The 24,251-nt window shown below is 43.0% G+C and overlaps 1 protein-coding gene across 1 annotated transcript in view; it reads right to left on the bottom strand.

Moving 5' to 3' along the window:
* Positions 1-24,251, bottom strand: part of CSMD2 (CUB and Sushi multiple domains 2) — a 655,333-nt gene that overhangs the window by 226,542 nt on the left and 404,540 nt on the right. Inside the window, exon 13 of the mRNA XM_023232269.1 lies at positions 23,940-24,122. Coding sequence (XP_023088037.1) covers positions 23,940-24,122 — 183 coding nt within the window. The remainder of the gene's footprint in view (positions 1-23,939; positions 24,123-24,251) is intronic.

Below are 24,251 nucleotides of genomic sequence, written 5' to 3'. Positions count from 1 at the left end.
TATTAATATCAGATCCTTGGATATTATATTACACCTGACTCTTCGATGATCCTTTTCTTATGCCAAGAGTTTTCTGGACAGCTACCAAGAGACATTTCTTATTATACCTGGAAGGAGACAGGGCTGATAAACTGACACTCTTAGAACAAGAATGTGGCCTTATAAAGCTGTCTTCCATCTCAAGAGAGTACTCAGACCTGTTGCAACAAGGGCAGGAAGAGGAAGTGTGCATTGTTCTACAAAGATCTAATCTTTGTTGCTCTGGAAAATTATGTATGCATGTTGTATCGTAATATTTCTGTAAGAGAATAGGAAGAGCCTGCTTCACAGTGTCTCAAATGAGGGATTTAAAAAAACGTTGTAATTGGATCTCATCACCATCAATCACCCAGGTTAAAAGAGGGAGATCAGGCACCTTCCTCCTTCAGAGTAGTGACCAGGCTGTGCTCATGGATCTTGACCTTAACTAAACTTTTAAGTCAGAAGTTTCAGATTGTTGACAAATAATAAAGGTGGGAAACTTATTAACAAGTAGATGTGTAATTACTGTGTGTAGCATTAGGTTATTTTTAACATGAGCTTGAGTAGAAAATAAAAGGGGCTTGTTGAAGACCCCTCTTTTATTGTGTTTTTCTTTTGGTGTTGTCACCAAACAAAGAGAGTTTGCAATAGTCTTGATAGAGACCTAAAATAAAAACCAAGTATCATATTTAAAACGTGGATAATGAGCCCATTCCAAAATAAAGATATGACAGTTATAATATTTTATTCTCAAAGCATGAAAAGAGACAAAATAAAATATACTAACCTGAAATCAAGATCAAGATAAAAAGGATCTGAAAATATTATGAGTGTGTATATTATATGAAACCGTGTAGTCTTCAAACAAGGAATGCAACCTTCTTTACAGGTGCCCATGGACTATTACAAAATTGACCTTACATTAGGCTATAAGAAAATCCCCATACATTCTACCACAATGCAAAAACTGTTGGACCACATTTTCTGTTCACAGTACAGATAAACTAGACATCAATAAGAAAAGAACAAGGAAAAATCCATAATCACTTTAAAATTCTTAAAACTCTTTCCAAATAAGTTCCTGAGTTCAATGAGGAAACAAAGCTGTCAATACAGACTTCTTATAATGATGACGATACTAGACCAAAGCTGTAGTAAGGAGAAAATTCATAGCTTTATTCATGATTAAACAATAAAGAAATAAAATAAGTGCAATTAGTGTTTATACTTAAAAAGTTACCAAAAGAATAACTGAACATGATTAAGAAGAGAAGAAATAACAAACTTAGAAAAGATGAAAACAGAAAAAAAAATGGCTTCTGAAGAGATCATTACAAATTTCTGATTGGTCTGCTCAATAAGTAGAAATAGAAAAGATAAATGTACATAGAGATAGGAGGCTATAATAACACTAAGGTGATAATCCAACTATAAAAGAATACTAAACATAACATATGAAATACAGATAAGATGGAGAATTTCCTAGATAAATTTGAATTACCAAAATTAGCATGAAGGGAAAAACATGAGGAAACTGGAAAATACTTAGTGGGTAGGTAGTTTCATGGCCAGTGCTTCAAAACTGTAAACAAACTTGTAATAGCCATGCTATTTAAATTGATTTTGATATAATACTCCCATAACAATGATATGTATGATACACAATCATATCCACCAACACAATGACACACCTACAGTATAAAAAATCCTTCATGCAAAGTGTTAGAAAATCAAATGCAGCCCTACAACAATAAGCCAACATGACCAATATAACAAAAACAACAAAACTGTACTGATAGGCAGAAAAAAATTTTTTAATGGAGAGACAAACTATGTTCCTGGGTGAAAAATTCATATTACTAAGATGAAAAGTGTCCTAAATCATGGTACAAATTTAACACAATTCCAGGCAAGATCTTTTTTTTTCTGGAACTTAAAACCATTGCAAGATACATCTGTTGGCAAACAGGTGAAAACAGCCAAGCTCTCCTTGAGACAGATAAGGAATAATAGCATATAAGGTGCTAGTTGGCATTCTGAGAGCTTCCTGTATCTTAACTCATTAACTCTCACAGCAACCCTCTGAGATGGGTACTATTATTAACCTACTTCACAGAGACAAACACTGAGTCCAAACGTTAAATTAACCTGCCCACAGTCATACAATCACTGTAGATGACAGAGCTGGGAAGATGAACCAGTCAGGCCAGTACCAGAGCCCAAGCTCTCAACCATGACGCCTACTTCCTCCCAGTGGAGGAAGGGCTTGCCAACCCAGATATGAAATACTAAAACATATGATGACGCTATAATAATATAATTTATACTATATTGACTTCAAAAGAGAGATCAACAGAGCTGTAAAAGAAAGTCCAGAAAAGGAAACAAAAATACATGATGAAGGGGGCTTTTCAGATTAGCAGAGAGAGGGTTGATTGATCAATGCATGACGCTAGAACAAATGGCTAGCCAGTTACTGACAGGATTAGATCCACACTTCATTCCATGTACTAGAGAAGTCCTAGAAGAAAATATAAGGAATATTTGTACAATGTCGGAGGTAAGGAAGGACTTTATTATTATTACACTAAAATTAGAAATCATAAGGGAAATTTTAAACTACAGAAATGGAAGGTTTTAGATTTCAAAAATCACCATAAACAAAAGCTGAATAATGACAGACGAATGGAGAGAAAATATGTGCAAGTTACTACGTTTAAGTATTTACTATCCTTCATCTATAAAGAAATGGAATTTGACCGAAAGATGTACATTCAACTTAGAAATATTGGCCAAGGAAGTTAAGAGGCAACCAACAAAGAATAAATAAAGTTGGCTAATAAAGAGGTGAGAAAACATATAATATTATTAGAAAACAAAAACTTAAAACAACAGAGCTATTGAGTTGGCAAAACAAAAAAAGATGGCGTGGAACTTTTTGAGAGAAAGGAGACAAGCTGGCAGGGCAGATAGGGACCAAGCAGTCAAGAGGTAGGAGGAAACACAGGAGAGTGGTGTCACACAGATAAAGAAAGAGGGTTTCCAGAAGGAGGAAGGGCCATCTGCTTTGACAGCCTGCTGAGCGCCATGTATCATCTTGGCTGAAAATGATCCACTAGGTTTCAGCAACACGAGACTCATTGGTGAGTTTGGTGAGAGCAATTTCAGAGACGTAGTGGACTCAGAAGTCAGAATGGAGTGGAGTAACAGGGTACTGGGAGGTGAGAAACGAACATAGCAAGGGTACATGGACATCCTCCTACAGAAGTTTGGGTATGAAAGAGACTTAAAGAACCTGCAAGGAGATGAGGGTGTGAAGAAAGATGCTTTTTATTTATTATCATTACTGAGACAGAGTCTCACTTTGTTGCCACGCTGGAGTGCAGTGGCGCAGTCTTGGCTCACTGTAACCTCCGCCTCCTGGGTTCAAGCGATTCTCCTGTCTCAGCCTCCTGAGTAGCTGGGACTACAGGTGTGCGTCACCACGCCCAGCTAATTTTGTTTTGTTTTGTTTTGTATTTTTAGTAGAGATGGGGTTTCACCATGTTGGCCAGGATGGTCTTGATCTTTTGACCTCGTGATCTGCCTGCCTTGGCCTCCCAAAGTGCTGGGATTACAGGCCTGAGCCACTGTGCCCAGCCAATTTTGTTTTTGTTTTTGTTTTAGATGAGAGCATCCTGAGAAAATTTCAATGCTGATGGAATGCAGCTTGCAGAAGGAAAGTGGCTGAAGAGTTAGCAGAAGGAGGAAGAATATGAAGCATAAGGTTCTTGAAAAGGTGAAAAGTGAGGAAGAATTTTTGGCTAAATGTATTAAACAGTGGATTGCAACCCATTGCTGGTCACAAATTTCATGTTAAGAAACAAAACAAACAAAAAACAACAACAAAAAATATAGTTTGGTTTTTTGTCTCCTCCAAATCTCAGGTTGAAATGTAATCCCCAATGTTTGAGGTGGGGCCTGGTGGGACTCATAGGGGCAGATCCCTCTTGAATGGCTTAGTGCCATCCCCTTGGTGATAAATGAATTTCTGTGCTGGTAGTTCACATGAAATCTGGTTTCTTAAGAGTGTGGTGCCCCCACCCTACCTTGCTCCCCCTTTCACCATATGATACACTGACTCCCTTTTGCCTTCTACCATGACTGTAAGCCTCCTGAGACCCTCACCAGGAGCTGAGCAGATGTTGGTGCCATGCCTGTACAGCCTGCGGAACCATGAGCCAAATCAAACCTCTTTTCTTTATAAATTACCCAGCCTCAAGTATTTATAGAAATACAAGAAAGGTCTAACACAGAAAATTGGTACAAGGGGTGTGGGATGTTACTATAAGATACCTGATGATGTGGAAGCAGCTTTGGAACTGGGTAACAAGGATAGGTTGAAAGAGTTTGAAGGTCTCAGAAGAAGACAAGAAAATGAGGGAAAGTTTGTGATTCCTTAGAGACTGTTTAAATGGTTGTCACCAAAATGCTGATAGAAATATGGACAGTGAAGGCCAGGCTAACAGGTCTCAGATGGAAAGGAGAAACTTACTGGGAATTGGTGTTAAGGTCACCCTTGCTACTCTCTAGCAAATAACTTGGCTGCATTAAGTCCATATCCTAGGGCTTTTTGTAAGTTTGAACTTAAGAGTGATGACCTAGGGTATCTGATGGAAAAAATTGCTAAGCAGCGAAGCATTCAAGAATTAGCATGGCGCCGGGCGCGGTGGCTCAAGCCTGTAATCCCAGCACTTTGAGAGGCCAAGACGGGCAGATCACGAGGTCAGGAGATCCAGACCATCTTGGCTAACCCGGTGAAATCCCGTCTCTACTAAAAAAATACAAAAAACTAGCTGGGCGAGGTGGCAGGCACCTGTGCTCCCAGCTACTCGGGAGGCTGAGGCAGGAGAATGGCGTGAACCCAGGAGGCAGAGCTTGCAGCGAGCTGAGATCCGGCCACTGCACTCCAGGCGGGGCGAAAGAGAAAGACTCGGCCAAAAAAAAAAAAAAAAAAAGAATTAACATGGCTGCTTCTAACAGCCCATGATCAGACACAGGAGCAAAGGGATAACTTAAAGTTGGAACTTATATTTGAAAGAGAAGAAAAACATAAAAATTTGGAAAATTTGCAGCCTGGCCCTGCGGTAAAGAAAGAATCTAAGCAGTCTGTAGAGCAACCACTTGCTAGAAAGATTAGCATTACTGAAAGGGAGCCAAGTGCTAATGTCCATGACAATGGAAAAAAGGCCTTGAAAGCACTTCAGAAATCTTTGCAGCAGCCTCTCCTATCATAGGCCCAGAGGCCCAGGAGGAAAGAATGATTTGAGACACTAGACCTAGGGCACCGCTGTCCTGTGCAGCCTCGGAACATCACTCCCTGCATCCTGGCTGCTCCAGCTGCAAGCACAGCTCAAAGGGCTCCAGATACAGCTTGGGCTGCTGCTCTGGAGAGTGTAAGCTTCCAAAAGCCTTGGCAGCTTCCATGTGGTGTTAAGCCTGTGGGTGCACAGCATGCAAGCATGAAGAAGGCTTGGCAATTTCTCCATAGATTTCAGAGGATGTATGAGAAAGTCTGGGTACCCAGGCAGATGCCTGCTGCGGGGCTAAGCCTTAAAAGAGAACTTCTACTAGGGCAGTGTGGAGTGGCAATGTGGGGTTAGAACCCCTACAAAGAGTCCCACCAGCGAAGTACCTCCAGACTCCAAAATGGTAGAGTCATGGCAAGCTTGCATCCTGAGCCTGGAAAAGCAGCAGGTATTCAAGTCCAACTCATGAGAGTAGCCTCAGGGACTGCACTCTGCAAAGCTACAGAGACAGAGCTGCCCAAGGCCTTGGGAGCTCACCCCATGCACCAGAGTGCCCAGGATGTGGGATATGGGGTCCAGGATTATGTTGGATCTTTAAGATTTAATCTCTGCCCTGCTGGGGTTTAGAATTGTGTGGGGCCTGTTATCCCTTTCTTTTGGCCAATTTCTCCCTTTTGGAATGAGAATGTTTGCCAAATGCCTATACACCATTGTATCCAGGAAGTAAACAACTTGCTTTTGATCTCACCAGCTTATAGGTGGAAGGAATTCATCTTCAGATGAATTCCTTTAGACTTAGGACTTTAGACTTAGGACTTCTGGGTTAATGCTGGAATAAGTTAAGACTTTGGGGGGACTATTGGGAAGGGATAATTGTATTTTACAAGGTGAAAAGGACATGAGATTTGGGGAGCCAGGGGCAGAATGATATGGTTTGGATATTTGTCCCCTCTGAAAAGCACATTGAAATGTAATCCTCAATGTTGGACACGGGGCCTGGTGGGAGGTATTTAAATAAAGGGGTTAGATTCTTCATGAGTGGCTTAGCATCATCCAGTTGGTTATAAGCGAATCCTGGCTCTGGTAGTTCATGCAAGATCTGGTTGTTTAAAAGAATGCGGTACCTACCACCCACCCCTCCCCCATCTTGCTCCCACTCTTTCCCTGTGATACACTGGCTCTCCTTTGCCTTCTGCCATAATTGTAAGCTTCCTGAGGCCCTCATCAGGAGTTGAGCAGATCTTGGTGCCATGCCTGTACAACCTGCAGAACTGTGAGCCAAATTCAACCTCTTTTCTTTATAAATTACCCAGCCTCAGGAATTTCTTTATCACAATGCAAGAATGGGCTAACAAAGGAAGAGAATAGGAAATATCTGAGTTCAATGTAAGTAGTAAAGGTAAGTACTGTTTGTGAAATGTATGTTGCAATGTGTGCAAGTGCATACAAAGTCACAAGGTAAAAATACATTTCTCACTGTTCTGTTAAAAGTTTTTAAAGGTTCCTTATCTAAAGCATAAATGGAGTTATGCTAGAAATTTAAAGGGGAATTGTTTTTTGATGGGAGAAAGGATTGATAATCTATTATAAAAGGTGGGAAGAATAGAGGAAGGGTGAGGATCGGTGTTGGTCTGTAGGCTTGGCATCTTTAGTATTTGAAAATTGAGAGTGCTGCCTGTGAGGTGGAGTAAAGTGAGGAGAAGGGGCTATTCATAGGTTCGAGGAGGGTAGTGAATGTTTGGGGGTAGTTTCCATGGAGAAATGGAGAAGAGAATGACTTGAGAAACACAGATGGATTGCCAGGTACTGTTGTAAGCCTGACTGAGATTGGTGTTCATGAATTTATAGCAGTGCCAATTTGCCTGGCTGGGCAATTTTCTCCAGCAATGGTCACCCAAGCACAAGTGGCCCAATCGGATTGTTCTTGCTTCAGTGTATGTATCTAGATCTGTAAACTGAGGCAGCTCTACTGATTAAGCTATTGTTGAGCTGGAAACAGAGGCTTCACAAACCCAACCTTAAATTTCTTTCACCTCTTTCTGGTCAGAAGCTCCATGTATGTAAAGTTGTGTCTCAGTCACCTTAATGTCATATCTGGCACTGGAGCTTGGTGAAAGTTATCATTTAACTGTGTTAGTTCCAAAGACACTGTGTGAGTTTCTCAAGGTCACCTGCATCAGGGCGAAGCTAGTTACTGGGTAGGGCTTATTCTTATCATAAACAAGATTAAGTAACTGTAGGCTCCGTTCTCTCTAAGGAGAGTACTGAGGATGCAGTCTAGAAACTCACACACATTCCAAAAGGAGTATGAAGGATAAATGGGCAATACTGGCTGCACATTTCCTGAGCACATGCGTGTCCTCCTAGATTCATATTTGATATAATCCAGTCCAAAAGCCATACATTGTGCCCAGGTTATTTATTTTTTCTTTAAAAAATTTTTTAGAGATGGGGGTCTCACTATCTTAGGCTGCAGTGCAGTGGTGCAATCCTAGCTCACTGTAATACTGAACTCCTCGGCTAAAAGTGATCCTCCCACCTCAGCTTCCCAAGTCGCTGGGACTATAGGTATGTGCCACTATGCCTGGCTAATTATTTTTATTTTTTTTAGAGATGTGTGTGTGCAGGATGGGGAGGGGGTCTCACTATGTTGCTCATTCTGGTCTTAGACACCTGGCTTGTACTCAAGTTTTTGTGTTTCTTTTTTTTCTGCCCAGTTTCTACCTCTTGGACAGGTAGAATTTGAGCACAGGTGTTCTGAGACAAATTAGAAGGGCATTCCTAAGACACTTTGGTTCTTCCATAACATCTTCTCCAGGTTTTCCACCTCTAGCTCTGACCATCTCTTGGCAGTCATTTGAAAGCTTTCCCCTCTACCTGACTTTTATGTTTTGAAACATGAACGGATCCATTTCAGGGTCATCTTCTCACTTGCTTGTCCTCTTTAAGGCACCTCATCCCCACATAACTCCTAAATGCATGCCTGCAGGAAAGACATTTCTTCTGAATGCCAGACCTGTGTATCCAGTGGTCTTTGAAATGTCTCCACCTAGCTCAAGTATTGATGGAGTGATGGAGCACCTGCTGTGTGCCTGCCACTATTCTAGGTATGGGATCAGCAGCCACCAAGATGGATAAACAAGTCCTTTGACCCTCTGAAGTTTACATTTTAAGAGGTGACAAAAAAAAGAATGAATGGCATAGGGGTGGGTTGCTTTTAATAAGGCAGCAGGAATGGCCTGAGGAGGTGGCCTTTGAACTGTGGCCTGATGATAAGGAATCAATCATTCTAAGGAAGGTTCACCACAGGGGGAAAGAATTACAAGGGCAAAGGCCCTGGGGTGGGAATGAGCTTGGTGCATGTGAGGGACAGAAGGGAGAGCAGCATGGTAGGTAGAAGCAGGGTGATAGATGGAGTAAGGAACACAAGATGAACTGAAGAGGATGACAAAGTCTTTTAAAAATCATGAGAGTCAGCTTGGATTTTATCCCAGCAACTTAAACAAAACATGTCCACAACTGAACTTTTTGTCTTCTTCCCTAAACTTGGTTCTCAGGGGCCAACGTTCCCCAAACTTGGTTCTCAAGGGAACCAAGGTTCTCTGGGACCTGGAATGTTCCCTGGCATTAACAAATGACTCAGCCCTTCCATCACCCAGGGATGGGTTTGCCCTAGGCGCTCCTCTCACTCCCTACTCTTGCTTCCTTTATGCCACTGCCTCCAAAATAAATTCTAGTAACCCAAAGCCTCCTACCACACTCCAGACTTGACGCAAAACTGATGTACATCCCTCCTGGAGATCCTACTGACACCTCAAATGCATGCCCAAAATTGAACTCTTTATCTATTTTCTTAAGCCTCCTTCATTCCTTATCTCCATGAATGACAATACCCAGTTGCCTAGGCAAAATATATCAACTCCTTCTCCCTCGCTCTCATATTCAATCAGTAACTAACTTCTGTTGATTCTATCTCTTCAGTATTTCTTGTACTTGTCACATCCTCATCACATCCCTATTAAGTGGAGGCCCTCTTCCTAGTGCCATAGTCTACCTCGTGTCCTATTTTAAATTTCACTCATCTTGAATCCATCCTCCATATCGGCTCCAGGGTCAATTTTGAAAATCACAAATTCTTTTGCTGTTACATCCTTGCTTGGGACTTCTTAAAGACTCTCTGCTGCATAGAAGATAGTCTAGACTCCTCATAGGGATACAAAAGACTCTCAGTGACCTAAGGCCCTTGCCAATCTTTTTTATTTTTATTTTTCCACTCTCCCCATCCTCCCCCATTGCACCCTACACTCCAGTCAGATTAAACTATTTGCAGCTCTCCAAATGTGCAAGGCCCCAGTGATTTTTTCTAGAATGTTCTCTCCTCCCCCACTTATCCTTCCTAGCTGCAGTGATAGAGTCTATATGACAGGCTCATTGCACTCAGGGCCTCAGCCACTCTTGGGTATAACTACACTAGGTTGAGGGCTGTGGAATAAAATCCTGCTGCCATAGACCATGGGTGGCCAAGCATCTTCCAAACCAAATGCTCTTTCACTCCAGCTGTGTTGGCTTTGTTTATATAATAGCAGCAATATAACACTGCTACTAATAACTATAACAAAAATAGGAAAATAATACAAAGAATTTGCTGTATGATTGGTACAACAATGAATCAGACATATACAGGTCTGCCCTCAGGGAGTTTATAGTCTAGTGAGGGTGCCAGGTAATCACAAATAAAATAAGCATCACTTATTACGGTAGATCATACTAACTGTTCACAATCATTTGTTCTCTCCTTGCCCTTGCTATACGTCTCTTGAGGTGGTGCTTTCTTCCCTATTCCCACTGACTTTGGGCTTAGTCTTGCAATTTACTTTAGCCCACGGAATTGTCAGTGGACATGACATACGCATTTCCAAGCAGAGGTTTTAAAGGTACTTGGGTAGTTTGGCTCTGTTCCCTGAAGCTTTTGCCTTCTGGCATGAGAACAACATGCTCTAGGCACAACGTGGTCCTTCAGCCTGTGTCCCAGAATGACATGTTATGTGGAGCCCAGGAGAGCCCTGCAGAGCTGCAGCTGACTTACAGCCCTCTTGAGATAAGAGTAATAAATAAATATTTATTGTTGCAAGTCATTGAGAGTTTTGGGCTGTTGATGTCACAGCAAAAGTTGACTAACACACTTATAAAAAAGGGTATGACGGAAATAAAAAGTGAAAGATTGCTCTTCTGGATAAGGTGGTTAGAGATGGTCTCTCCGGGAATGTGACAGTTAAGGAATGATGAGCTGGAGCCAGTCTTGTGAGGGACATTCCAACATGGTGAACTGTAAGTGGAAAGGCATTGAGGTAGGCAAGAGTTTTCATGGAAGAGTGGCATGGGATGAGGGGGAGAGAGGTAGGAAGGGGTTAATCATATAGAGCTTGAGCTCCTTTTTTTTTTTGAGACAGAGTTTCTCTCTGTCACCCAGGCTAGAGTGCAGTGGCACGATCTCTGCTCTCTGCAAGCTCTGCCTCCCGGGTTCACGTCATTCTCCTGCCTCATCCTCCCAAGTAGCTGGGACTACAGGTGCCTGCCACCATGCCTGGCTAATTTTTTCTGTATTTTTAGTACAGACAGGGTTTCACTGAATTAGCCAGGATGGTCTCGATCTCCTGACCTCGTGATCCACCCACCTTGGCCTCCCAAAGTGCTGGGATTATAGGCGTGAGCCACCGCGCCCCGCCCAGAGCTTGAGTTTCAACTCAGTGACAAGTAAGAAAAAAAAATAAACCACTACATATAGCCTCATAGACCTTTGACTCAGAGATCCCTCTTGGCATTCAAATCATTCACTGAGGCCCAATTCCTTTCTTGCCATGAAGTCTTTGGCATATCAGGGTGCCCACATAACATAGTGCCCAAACTAATTTTGAGAATGAAAGGTGGCACTATGAATAATTACCTAGAACAAAAGATGTAAACTGGGATTGTCCCAAGCGAACAGGGATATATTGTCACCCTACTCATGGTAGCAGCTACTCATGAAACTAGCTTTGCTTCAAGTTCCTCATTCATAACTCAGTCCCCTCGGGAACTGGAATCCTAAACCGAAGCTCATTGGTAGGGGTCTGATGATTGCTAAGTTCTTGCCCTCTATGGCTGAACCCTGTTACCTGTATCCTATAGAGGTTGGCTAGGTTCTTGGTATAAATTACGTGACTGTTTATCAGCATAACCTCTGGAAATTACCCACTGCCTGGAGTTGCCCTGTGGCCATGACTGATTCTTGCCACACCTCTGGAATAATGCAATGCCCCTGCCAAACCATTCCAGGTGCTTACCCTGGCCTTAAGGCCCTCTTCATTGAGATGTTTAGAGGTCTTTCCCAAGGCCAGGCTCTGCACTGGGATTTTCATGCATTCCTCAATGGCTGGCTGAGGAACTCATGTTCCCAACTCACAGGAAAGATTCTGATACCTTATGGAACAAAGCACGAAAAAGATCCCCTGCCTATGCTACTGGGAAGAAGCTGAGTCCACACTCCTGGGGCTCAGCTTTTACCTTGAAAACAGACCATAAGTTCTTTGGAAAATATATATAGTCAGACCAAGCTACCATGCCGAAGTTGGAGCAAATATGAATCCTTCTAATAATTGGGGATTTGCATGTATTTTTCACTTATTAGTTGTACACATTTGGGAGAGAGGAAGAGGGCAGTTACTTTATATCATTGAGTCCTTTCTCTCATATATAAAAATGGGATTAATAACTTCTAAATTACAGCTTTGTTGTGAAGACTCAATGCAATGAAGTTTGTGAAGGCACGGAGCACAGCACCGTGCTGGGCTCAGGGAAGGTATACATTCAATTTTGGTTGAATTTGAAACAAGAGGGACATCCCCACTCTGCTGCTGATAGGTGTCTCCATGCATGTTTCTGCTTGGTGTATCTCCTAGTCTTAACCAGCCTACTAAGGCAGCAAAAGTGGTGTCTCCCCACTTCTCCCATACACACCCTCAATCCAGCAAGACCCCAGGCCAAAAGGTTTGCTCTTTGATCGTCAGTCCCTCCTCTCCTCAAGGAATGAACAGGTAACTCCAAGTCCAGAAGATTCTGACAAAACTCTCCATTTGCAGGAATGACTGACTGCTCAGCTGCCAACTGCGACCTGGTGAGGCACCTTCTGTGAGCAGATCTGTGGGCAGATCACTTAGAAAGGAGAGGCACTATCAGCTGCACGGGGGTACCTGGTACTGAACAGCTCTTCACTTGAGTGTTGGATATTCTGTCAGTCCTGAGTCTCACTGTGAGATTCTGAGGAACTGTGACATGTTGGGGAACAGAGAGAAGTCCAGATGACCCAGTCTTTCCATGTCCCAAGCAAAGGCTACTCAAAAGTGCTTATCTCTTGTGAGATCCCACAGCTGCCTGCACCCAGCCCCCAGGATCCTATGAGTGATACTCATAGAGTCTTATCCTTGCTACATGGGTAGATCCCAGCTGGTCTCTATGCCCAGCTAAGGTTAGCTTCAGCTGCTCTTATTAACCTGGTCAGCCAGACACAGGTATTAGCTAGGAAAAAAGTATCTTGGCATGATGAAATCCAAGAGCTCAAGCCTTCCCATTAGCCCAGAGGAATTCAAGAAAGGGTGTGGACCACATCTTCAACAACTCAGGGGATGTTCTCAGGACTATAGGCCCAGGTCCCTGGGTCTTTGAGGCACCCAGGGCCTGTCCTCTTCACCCGAGCCCCTGAGCTCTGTTAGAGACCTTCATCATGCATTCTAAGCCTGTTCATCAGAGCATCCTCACTCAGGGAGTCTAGAACTGCCATAGTCCATTCATGCCTCAGACCACGACCCACTGAAGACTGGAAAAGAATACATGCTAGTTGTTCTCCATGAACACAAGGAAGTACATTTGGATTTTCCTCCAGGGGAAATACAATAATCCAAGGGAGTTTACAGGTAGCCTGGGAGAGCTCCCTGTAAGACCATGGGGGAGTCTGATCTGAGTCCCAGAGCAAGATGAGAGTTGATCAGGTAGCCTAGGGCCAGGAACCTTTTCTCTGAATCCACCTCCCCTGAGTCCCCCCAAAAATTGCTCTTGTACATAAGGCCTAGAGGAAGGGCCAATCAACACAAGAGGGGTAACCCAAGGCTCTCTTAGAAAGCCAAATCCTAGAAAAGGTATGTAGTGCCTTCCCCAAGGACCACAGAGTCTGAGGACACCCACGTCACTGAGGGCTGACAGTAATGCACATATGTTCGAGGAAGATGACAAACTCACCAAGAGGCTCAAAGAACAGGGTTGGGGTATTGATAGAACTTCATGCTCCAGCTTTTGAGCCAGCAGCTATGAAAACAGACCCTGGTTGGGGAAACTCTGTGTTGGCCTCCATAGCTCTCTGAGTCAGGCATGGCAGAGCACAGTGGAGAACGCATACACACAGCTTTGCACATTTTACAGAGAAAACAGAGCCTGTTGGCTTGATCCCAAAGGTGAAAGCTGAAGTGAGAATGACAGAGATACCCCATTCCCCTACAAGTAGAGGTCATAGCCCAGGATTAGACTCCTAAAGCTTGGCCAGTTTTCCTAGTCCCTATTCCACGCAGGTAGCTGTGGTCCTAATATACCTTGGACCAGGACTCTTAGCTGTAGGAATAAGGCCTTTGAACTGGGCCTTGGATTAAGCTGTGTTCACAGTTTGGTTTTGGACAGACTCCTGGGTTGGATTGGATTGAAATTTTGCCTGTGCTACAATCTTCCAAGAAGACTTCTGAAATTCTGCCAGTTGGAATGAATTTTTCTTCCTCTACATTCTGGTAGCACTTTGTGACCACATCTATGACTGCAATAATTCAGAGACTGCTTTAAAATAAAAGTACATGCTTATCTTACTCACTAGAGTATGATCTCTTGGAGGGCAAGAACCATGTTTGAATCATCTTCATCACTTGCCCGGTGCTGAGTGCAATGGCCAGTACATAGTACCCACTCCCTTCCACATTTTGCTGCATTTAAATTAAATGAAAAACATCAAGTTGTAATGTCAGAGTACTGGACCATGCATCTCATTCCTTGATGGGATACCAACATGGAGGTCAACATCCCATGGACCCTAGGAGACTACAATCATCCTAACAACTGAGTTATGGCAGCCTGGCCAACTTAATAGCAACAGCATATGAACACAACATATCACCACATGCATCACAACCCCATGTATCTTGGCATGACACAAGTATTAGCTAGGAAAAAAGTGTCTTGGCATGATGTAATCCAAGAGCTCAAGCCTTCCCATTAGCCCAGAGGAATGCAAGAAAGGAACTCAAGAGAGGAATTCAAGGGACCAAACCTCACAGAAATGACACAAAACTTCCCCCAAGGAACTGGCATACAGTATGTGTTCCATACTAGTTGTTCAGAAATATGACCTAATGTCTAGATCACCTAGGAGTTTTCTAGAACTACAATTCCTAGGCCCCATTTTGGACCTACTGAATTGGAATTTTGGGGGACAAGGTCAAGAATTCTGTATTTTAAAAGGCCTATGAGTGATTCTAATGGTTAGCTGGGTTTGGGTCTACTTTAGACTAGACAGGGCCACCAAAGACACTTCCTTCTCCTATAAAGTACCTGACTATTTAGACATAAAGGAAACAAGTGATGTGACTCACACTGGCCTGGCAGGGAAAGTGTTGACTACTTCCTTGGACATCCTGATAGGAAATGCTGGGAGCCTCCTTTGTGAGCCATCTTCAGTCTGCGTGATCTCACCATGGCCAGGTACACTGAAGACCTGGATCCCATGGGCTCGGTTCTTACAGCCAGATTCTGAGCCAAGCCCAGCTAAGCATGATGGTACATTGGGAAGGTCCATTCCCAGAAACTGGTGGGGTGAGGTGTGTGTGGCTGCACAGGGCCAGTAACTGGTGGGCTTGTGAGAAGCCCAGCATACCCATAGGTTCACTCAGTTTTAGGATCTCCCTCTTCTGCTAACCCTTCTTCAATATGTATGCCCCAGCCCAGGGACTGGGCTTCTGTTCTGGTTCATGGTTTCCTCTCTAGTCTCTGATGTGAGACTGAAGTCTCTTTTTGGAGACGGAAGCCGCTGGCTGGGTCAGGGATATACTCAGCCGGGATAGACCCTATTCCCTTGGGTAAGGACCTGATTCAATACAGAAGCTTTCTTCCCCCATAAAGTATCTGCCTATTTGAAAACAAAGGTAACAAGCAATGATGTGACCTACACTAGCCTGGTAGCACAAGAATTGACTCCACCTCCTTGTACATTCTGAGAGGCAACACCAGCAGCCTCCTTTGTGACCCATTCCTTCATCCAGGGTCAGCTCTTTCAGCCCTGGAATCCCTCATCTCTGGCATACCCTTCCCAGGCTGCCCCATGGTCCTGGGATGCTTGACTAGCTATGACTGGTGCCCATTCTCCAGTACAGTAGCAGATACAGACCCTCCCCCATCCTGCTACCACCGCTGTCTTTCCACTCAAGGCGACGTCCCCTTCATATCACTGGGAGCACTCTGTAGAGTGGGCACCCCCCACTGTGCCCACCACTAGCAAAGGGAGAACACAGGTCTTCAGTGTTCAGGCTCTCGAGGGTTGGATAACAGAGGGAGGAAGCCCTGGGACTCCCTAAGTTCCCTGCTTATTTTCTGGGGGCATCTGTAGGTCAATGAAACCTTGAAGGAAGTCTAGGGAAATGAGGAGAATGTTACATTAAGCAGAGGAAGCTCACACTGATCACCGTCCCTGGCCTGATCACAAATAGTTCCCAGGAATATTATCCCCCATGCTGAGGCTGATGCATTTAAACCTTTGCTGATCCCAACTCTGGCTCTGATCATTTGAAAAAGGCAATTTCCAAGGACTCTAGCTATTGTGATCATATTTTCTGGGCCAAGGGAAATGGCGTTTGAAATTACATTTGTCCTGGAAAATCTGGGATTGTATGTTTACAGGGAACACTAGGCTTCAGCCATAGACAGGAGGGAAAATAGAGCATGCTTCACCTGTGCATGTGGCATTGAGGTCAGGGTGGGAGGAGAAGTGAAAAAAGGACCTGCCTATTTAAGAATAAAGGTAACAAGCAATGTATGTGAAGCAATGTATGTGACCTATATGAAGAAAACCATGGAGCTGTTATATTTAGAAAAACGAAAGTAGGCGAACAAAAACATGTGTCTGGATATGAGGGCTGTGTATTATAAAAATGCCTATTTTCTTCAAGTTAATTTATATTTTAACAGGAGTGCACATACAAAATCCTAATAGGACTTTTTTTTTTACTCTGACAAAATGATTCTAAAATTAATCTTGAACAACAAACAGATGAGAATAACAATGAATATTCTGAAAGAGAAAATAATTAAGGGAGGAAGGAGTTGTTTCTAGCTCTGCCAGATATTAGAACACATTATAAAACAACAATTAAAATTATTCAATACCAGTGCAAAGATGGAAATAGAGCAGCAGAACAAAGTGGTGACTCAAGAAATAGACTTAAGTACATTTGAGGATTCAGTATGTAATAAAACAATTCATTTCCCTCTAATCAAAAGGGAAATGAATTACTTAATAAATTGTGTTGGAAAACTGCATGATAGTTTGGACAATATTATACATTCATCTAAGTAAACTCCAGATAAACAAATTATATTTTAAAAAATCAAGTTACTGACAAATAACCAAAAATAAAACGAACTGTTTCTCAGATCCATGGCAGAATAACTTTGTCAGCTTTGAAAAGAAATCACAAATATTGAGAGATTTGTTTGTACAGAAATGGAAGACAACTATACAGTGAAAAATAGAAAACAAGGGAAAATGAGATTGGGAAAATACATATATCAAATACCACAAAGAATTTCTATAGACAATATAGAAAGAATGCCTTCAAATGGGAAGGAAAATACCAACACCCCAGTAGCCACATGTCATTACCAATAGTCGCTATACAGGGATTGGATACAGCAAATGCCCCATGCCCCTCCTAGACAGGGCTGGACCCAGGTTGGCTGAAGAAAGGCCAAGACTGAAGTCTCCATCCAGTGTCCTGCGATGGCAATCTTGGCAGTCCTCCAGGCACCTCTTTTATACCTCTTACCCCAAGAGGGACATGTCTCTGGCCCATGGCTACCCAGCAGTCTGTCTCCAGACTGTGCTTCCATAAACCCACCTCCCTTCTTCACTCACATCCATTAGGCAGCAGCCAACCCCTACAGGAATCACTGCAAACCCAAGTACCCAGTCCTGCAGTGTGGGCGTGCGTGTGTGCATGGGTGTTTATGTATGCGTCAATGTATCTATGGAACGTGTCCCTTTTGCATAGGCCCAAACCCTATGGCTTCTCCCAGAACCCACTGCTGCCTCTTGGATGTCTCCTTTTCCAGCAGGGCCTCTCATCTTTTGGGCCCAACCATTCTAACAGAGATGATGTCAAGTCTATGCCCCATGAGAAGAGGGGCTGTTGCTCTTCTGTTCAGCACCTACTATGATGCCTGCCACATGGCAGGCACTCAATAAATATGTGTTAAATAAAAGAATGAACCTAATATTCACAGCACCAATGTTTTATCATTGAGAAACTAGATTATAAGTCACAAAGGCCCGCTTCATTTATATAATGGTGTCTATCACCACATGAAGAGAGCTCCTTGAGGACATGGACTGTGCCCAATTCATCTCTGAACTCGCGGCACTAAACCTTGGGCTCTTTACAGTAGTCAGCAAAGGTGTGCTACAGAAAGAGATTCAAATTCTAGCTATTAGCAGCTTTTAAAAGGCCATACAAACATTTGGAATTTAGTGAAGCTAACGAAGTTTACAAGCAATATATATGTGACCTAAATGAAGAAAACCACAAAGTTGTTATCTTTAGAAAAGTGAAAGCAGATACACATGAAAGAGAGGCATGCCATGTTTCTGGATGGAAAGATCACACATTTTATGAATCTTGTTCTTAATCTCACAGCTTTTGCTATGGCATTATGAACTGATTATGAACCGACACAATATATGGGGGGAACCATACAACAGTATGCACCAAGAGTCATAAAAATATTCATGCCCTGATCTGATAATGTCACTCCTAGAAATTTATTCTAAGGAAATAATTCAAGAGAAGAAAAAGCCATAGGCCTGAAGATGTTCATTATAGCCTTATATAAAATAATTGAATATAATTGGTTGAATAAGTCATGGTTTATTCACTTGACAGAAGAACCCATAGATTTTTTAAGAATGATAACTATGAAATACATATAGCAACATGGTAAGATTCACAACAGAATATGGGCTTTAAAACATAGAATGCAAAATGGTATGCCCACTCTGATGAAGACCACAGAACATATGTGTATAGATGGATAAGAAAGAAAAAGACTGGTTAAATTTGAAGTCAGTTTGGCTTAAGGGAGAGAGAATACGAATATTTTCTTTATTTAAACTTTTAGATTTATTTAAACCATTAAATTAGCTTAAACTTTAAAGATATGACAGCATACCAAAAGTCTACGTCAAGTATTGGCCCTTGAGCTCCAGATACGTCTAGAGATAGAGTTACAGCACATTATATAGGACATGGCACCATGAGATTGTCCCTTTCATCTGAGCAGGATCATCCCCAAAGGCCCTTCAGTTTAGAATTTGACCAGAAACAGCCATACCCTCTTATGCAGCTGACTTTGTACATAGCAGATACTCAATAAATCAAGATGGATAAATAAATGAATGGGTAGAAGGAACGGAGAAAAAGTAAAGATTAAGAAGAGGTTCCAACCCCAGTATATTGTATGTTGGGGGTATACAATATTGACAGAGTTTCAGTAAGGGTCACAAATCTATCTTTCTTGGATTTGTCTAACTCTTGTCATGAAGGTAACTCAGCCAGTAGTTTGCTTCTGTACTCTGGCCTAGAATTTTGCCCTAAGGCTTCCTTGGCCTTACTTTTCAGATGATCCCTAAACTTCTAGAAATCTAGTGGAATGGAGAGTGCAGGACTTGCAGCAAGAACCTGGGTGCAAATTGCTGCTCTGTCAATTAATAGCTCAAATTCCAGCCTATTATTTAGTGGTTCTATGGCCATTGTGTTAGTTACATTTCTTTGAACCTTGTTTTAATCTATAAATTGAGAGAATAAATACTCCGTAACATAGTAGGGAGGACTCATATCTTCCCAATAATGTAGAACATTTAATAAAATTTGCATCCTCCACTAACCCATGCCTTCCCACTGTCATAATGCTACAGACTTTAATCATAGCCTCACTTAAAACACAAATCCATAGGATTCTTCATATTTGGAAGTTGACAAAACTAAGTTATCCTAGACTAGTGGTTCTTCATCTGTGATTTTTTTCCCCCAAGGAATATTTGGCAATGTATAGAGATATTTTTGGCTGCCACAACTGGTGTGTGGGGCGGGTGCTACTGGTATTTAGTGGGCAGAGGACAGAGATGTGTTAAATGTCCTATAATACACAAGACTGCCCCACACAAAAAGAATTATCTGGGCCAAAATAGCAATAGTGCTAAGTTTGAGAAACTCTACTCTAGAGTAATGGTCCACGGGAGAGACCAGCTTCTTGCAGATCCCATTACCCAATTCATTCCAGCGTGTGTGTGTGTGTGTGTGTGTGTGTGTGTGTGTGTGTGTTACCAGAACAAAAGGTGGGAGAAGTAAGGAGGAAGTCAGGGTAAAGGACTGGAAATACCAGCAGAGGGCTGTTTCCCACAGCATCTCTGTTTAGAAAATCCTACTTTCCCTTCCAACTCTCCAAAAGCCCAGCTCAAGTCTTGTGTCTTCTGGGACATTTTCCCTGAGCACCTAAGGATTCAATTTTCCCTCCCTTGACCTCTCAAGATTAGACTGTTGATTTGTAACTTAAATCGCATACATCCAAGAAGTCCCTGCCTTCACATTTCACACACATACTATAGACATTAAGAACTGAGCAATTAGGATTCACATCTTCTTAAGGTGGTTTACAAAATGGCAAAGGAAAGTGTGCATTCATGCATTCATGGCATATCTCTGGTGAAGGCTGTTTTGAAGCTTCTTTTGAAAGTGGCTGCTAATGGATTGATAATTGGTTTCCTGGCTTCCTTAAGAAGTGTGAAGAATTCTGCCAGCCTGTCAACAAAGCATCAAGTATTGTGCAAACCACCATCAGAGTTATTTGTATCTTCCTTCCCATTGTATCTCTTGTGGTAGAAGAATAACTGGACAAGATTGTATGGGAAATGCTCTCTACTCTTTTGTAAGGAAGGAGGTAAAATGGGCAAAGCTTCTGGAAGGTAAAGAATACGTGCAGCCTGGCCAAAGCTTTCCCACCATGATAGCCAGGATGAACAAATTTCCTAGGCAGAGACTGAACAACTCTGAATCCAATGCATAGTGCTCAGCACAGGGAAGACAGGCGGTCAATAGCTTGAATGGATGGAGAGTGGTATTACTTCCCATTGATTTTGAGCAGGGGTCCCTGAAGATGTGAATTAACTAAGGACCAGAGAGTAAGAGCAAAGAAGCTGGTTCCATCTTTTCTTTCAAAATGTTTTTCACTGTGAGATAAATCATCTTCTTAAAAACTAAATTAACAAAAGACTATCTATTGAGCATCTACTACTGTGAGGGCAGCTCGAAAGCCAACAAAATGATTCTGAAGTCTTTGCTTGCTACAGAAAATGTTTTGGAACATGAAGGAAGAGTGTATTTGTGTATTCTTGGCAGGGTAATTCCCTAGTAAAGAGTTGTTTTGAAGAAAATGTTTCAAGAGAAGAACAATATAATACTTTGCATCTATTCAGACAACTTCTCAAAGAAATTTGAGCCATTGAACTAATATCCCCAATCCCCTTCTAGCTCTCAATAAGGAAAGGGCAATGTTGTTTGCCAAGTATTGTATTAATATTTATTGTGACTAATGTATTGTAAAATTTAGGGCACTTATGCTGACTTTTGCCAGAGGCGCTTTTGTATATACATTTATAAGCACTTTATAAAACACAGAGACCAACCTTATATTTTATATTTTTATAGACGTTTATAGGTATTGTCCCTTTTCTATTGATAACAATATAATATATTTGATCTAGAGTTAACAGCAGAACACCAAAGTGTCCCCCAACCAAAGTATGACCTACTCTGTAATGATCCACTTTCAAAGTAGCTTCCAGGTACTTATTGTGGAAAATGTGAGGACTATTCATGTCATAGTGATCTTTTTCTATAAATATGATCATAGATATGATGAGATTTAGAATTTTTGGAGCCAGAATGGAGTGCTACCCTATTGGATAGGTCAGTACATGAAAATCCAGAGAGAAGATGCCTGGCTTTAGTCGCAAAGCTGAGCTAGAACTAAGAACCTGGTCTTCAGATTTTGAAACCAAAGTCATCTCAGTGCACCAGGCCTTTCTTATCACCATACTTTCTTATCAGCAATTGAACTATGAGCTCTCTGAGGGCAAAGCCCAGGACCTATAAAAGCATCAGCTTGCCTGCTGGGTACTCAGTAGACAGTGGGCAGATGGAAGTCCCTCACTTTGTTGAAATGCAAGTGTGACCTGGCTATATGCTGCAAAGGCATGGGGCCAGTTTGTTCCCTCTGGCTTCCTCCACGGAAGCCAGCATCCCTGAGATTCAAGCTGTGTCCCGTTACTCTCCAATGTCCAGACACACTTGAGTGATGGAAGTGCCTGGGGATGTCATCCTGCTCTAAACCAGAATTGTCTAGAAGAAGAAATGCCATGTCATCTCCCCAGAGTACCTGCTTAGCTTTCATCCATAAGCCTCAGGCCCCTCATCCTTGTTTTAAACCACAGGGAGCACTGACACATACTTGTTGAGACAGCCCTATCCTCTTTCCTTCTCAGCTGTTTGCAAGCAGTGCCCAGCTCACTGGAGGCTGCCAGCCCTGCTTGTGTACACCAAGGGCCTGCTGGGCAGCACTTCAAGGTCTTCTGCCCTTGGTAAAGGTTTTACAAGGATGTTCTAAACCTGCTCCTAAGAGCCAAAGAGCCAAGTAAACTCTTGGAGGGGTCAAGCAACAGTCCCTCAGCTGGCATTCTGCTACCTGCCTCTTTCAGCTTGAGGGACAGTGAACCTTATCCTGGTCCTAAGAGGCTGGCTGGTTTTGCTTTCCATGTCAATCCTCCCAGCTCTTTGTCGCAGAAGCTAGACCCTCCTCCATTTCTCCCTGCCTTGTTTTATTTAGATGAATTGAAGAGATTAAGCCCCCATGGCACCTGGGGCTCCCACTGTGTGTACTTTTATGTTCTCAGGCCCTGCCTCTACAGAGCCCTGCCCCGTGCACCCGTCCCTGGGCTTGGTCTCTGCAATGGGCAGAGCCTTTGTGTTTGCCTGCCCTGAGCTGCTCCCTGCTCCTCCAGGTCCTTGTGGCTCCCAGCATGCTACACGGCTAATGCTGTTGGGTTCTACGTTCTAACCACAGTGGGGAGCAGAGATGGGCAGATATCATTCAATTTTTTTTTTCAATAAAGGTGATTTGTTCAATGTGTATTTAAGGGTGATTTGATCTTTAAACCTCTCAAGAGTTTTTACATAAATAAACTCAAAAGTCATCAAAATGCTTTGTCAGACAAAGTGATTTTTGTTTCATTTAGAAAGTATAATCACCATGGTACATCCCAACTCATCAACTCATACACCAAACTCTCAGTCATCACAGAGACCCTGACAGTCTCCCAGGCTATTCCTCTCCCAGCCCCGAGGGATCACCGATCTCTAGTGTGCAGAACTCAAGACCCCAAGTAACACACTGAGCCGGGGGAAGGATCTGAGGATCAGGATGCCTGTCTTTCTCTGAGAGAAGCACATGGAAAGAGATGGAGAAGGTGGAGTGACAAGGGATGGGAGAAGACGTGATAGCCCAGAGAAGCTGGAAATTTTGATTTCCCAACAGAGACCACGCCTGGGCCTTCCTTGGCTACACACAGCCCCTCATCCTTACCAATCCTGCTGCGACTGAAAATTTAAGATGTCATTTGTGCTGCAAGGTATGGTCAGGTCATCCAAGAGGAAGCAAGAAGGGCTTCTTTGTTATCTCCACAGAACAGACCACTCAACACCAACCCCTTCCCCCAAAAGATCAACAGTCCAAAGATAGCTTGATCTCTTTTCCCTCCCTAAATCCAATATGAGATGAAGCAATTTTAGGAAACTGTTTATATCCTGGCAAGGCCAGTTTCCCACAGCACTGAAGGTTGGTGGTGTTTACAATCTTACAAACTTGCCAGTCCCTTCCACCTTGCTTGATTAGATGGTGTCAGTGGTGGCAATGAGGGTGAGCAGAAATGTCTGGGTCTGAGCCTGGTGGACTAAGCTCCAGTGGTATCTCCTTGCTCTTAAGGATCACCAAGAAGGGTAAGATGGCATTAAAGAACATCACCAAATGTCAAGAGCACTTGTTCTCAGTGCTATAGTCGACTTTGCCTGCCAGAAATGAGGACCCCACCAGCAACGTCCCGAGGAGTAGAATAAACCAACCAGAGTGCAGCTGTTGTTACAACCTGCAAGGTTCCCAGGGACAGGGCCCCTGGACTAGCTAAGAAATGGGCCCCTGCCTCTCGGTGAAGACCCTGGCGTGGCCTCCTCCCTGCTCACTTACACACGCAGCCTGGCTTCTTAGCCGACCATTGGTTATTCTTTTGGCATGTGATTGCCTTCTGTCCCACCAGCTCGAAGGCGGGCTGGCACTCAAACTTGAGTGTGTCACCGTGGCGAAATCGGGAGCCTTCCCTCCGGCCATACGCAGGTATGCCAGGGTCACCGCAACTGCCCTGCTCGATCTCTGAAAGACAGGAAGATGAGAAAACAGAGACAAAAGGTGACTTTATACCTCTCTTGGGGCTGAAGGTCCACATGACATGCTCTGCTGCTCTTATGCCATAAGTCAGTGCTTAGAGTGACATAGGCAGGA

Source organism: Piliocolobus tephrosceles, chromosome 1 (genome assembly GCF_002776525.5).
Source record: "Piliocolobus tephrosceles isolate RC106 chromosome 1, ASM277652v3, whole genome shotgun sequence".
In the NCBI taxonomy this organism is placed as follows: domain Eukaryota; kingdom Metazoa; phylum Chordata; class Mammalia; order Primates; family Cercopithecidae; genus Piliocolobus; species Piliocolobus tephrosceles.
The sequence above is the reverse complement of the archived record's forward strand: the minus strand, read 5'-3'. Positions and strand labels throughout refer to the sequence as shown.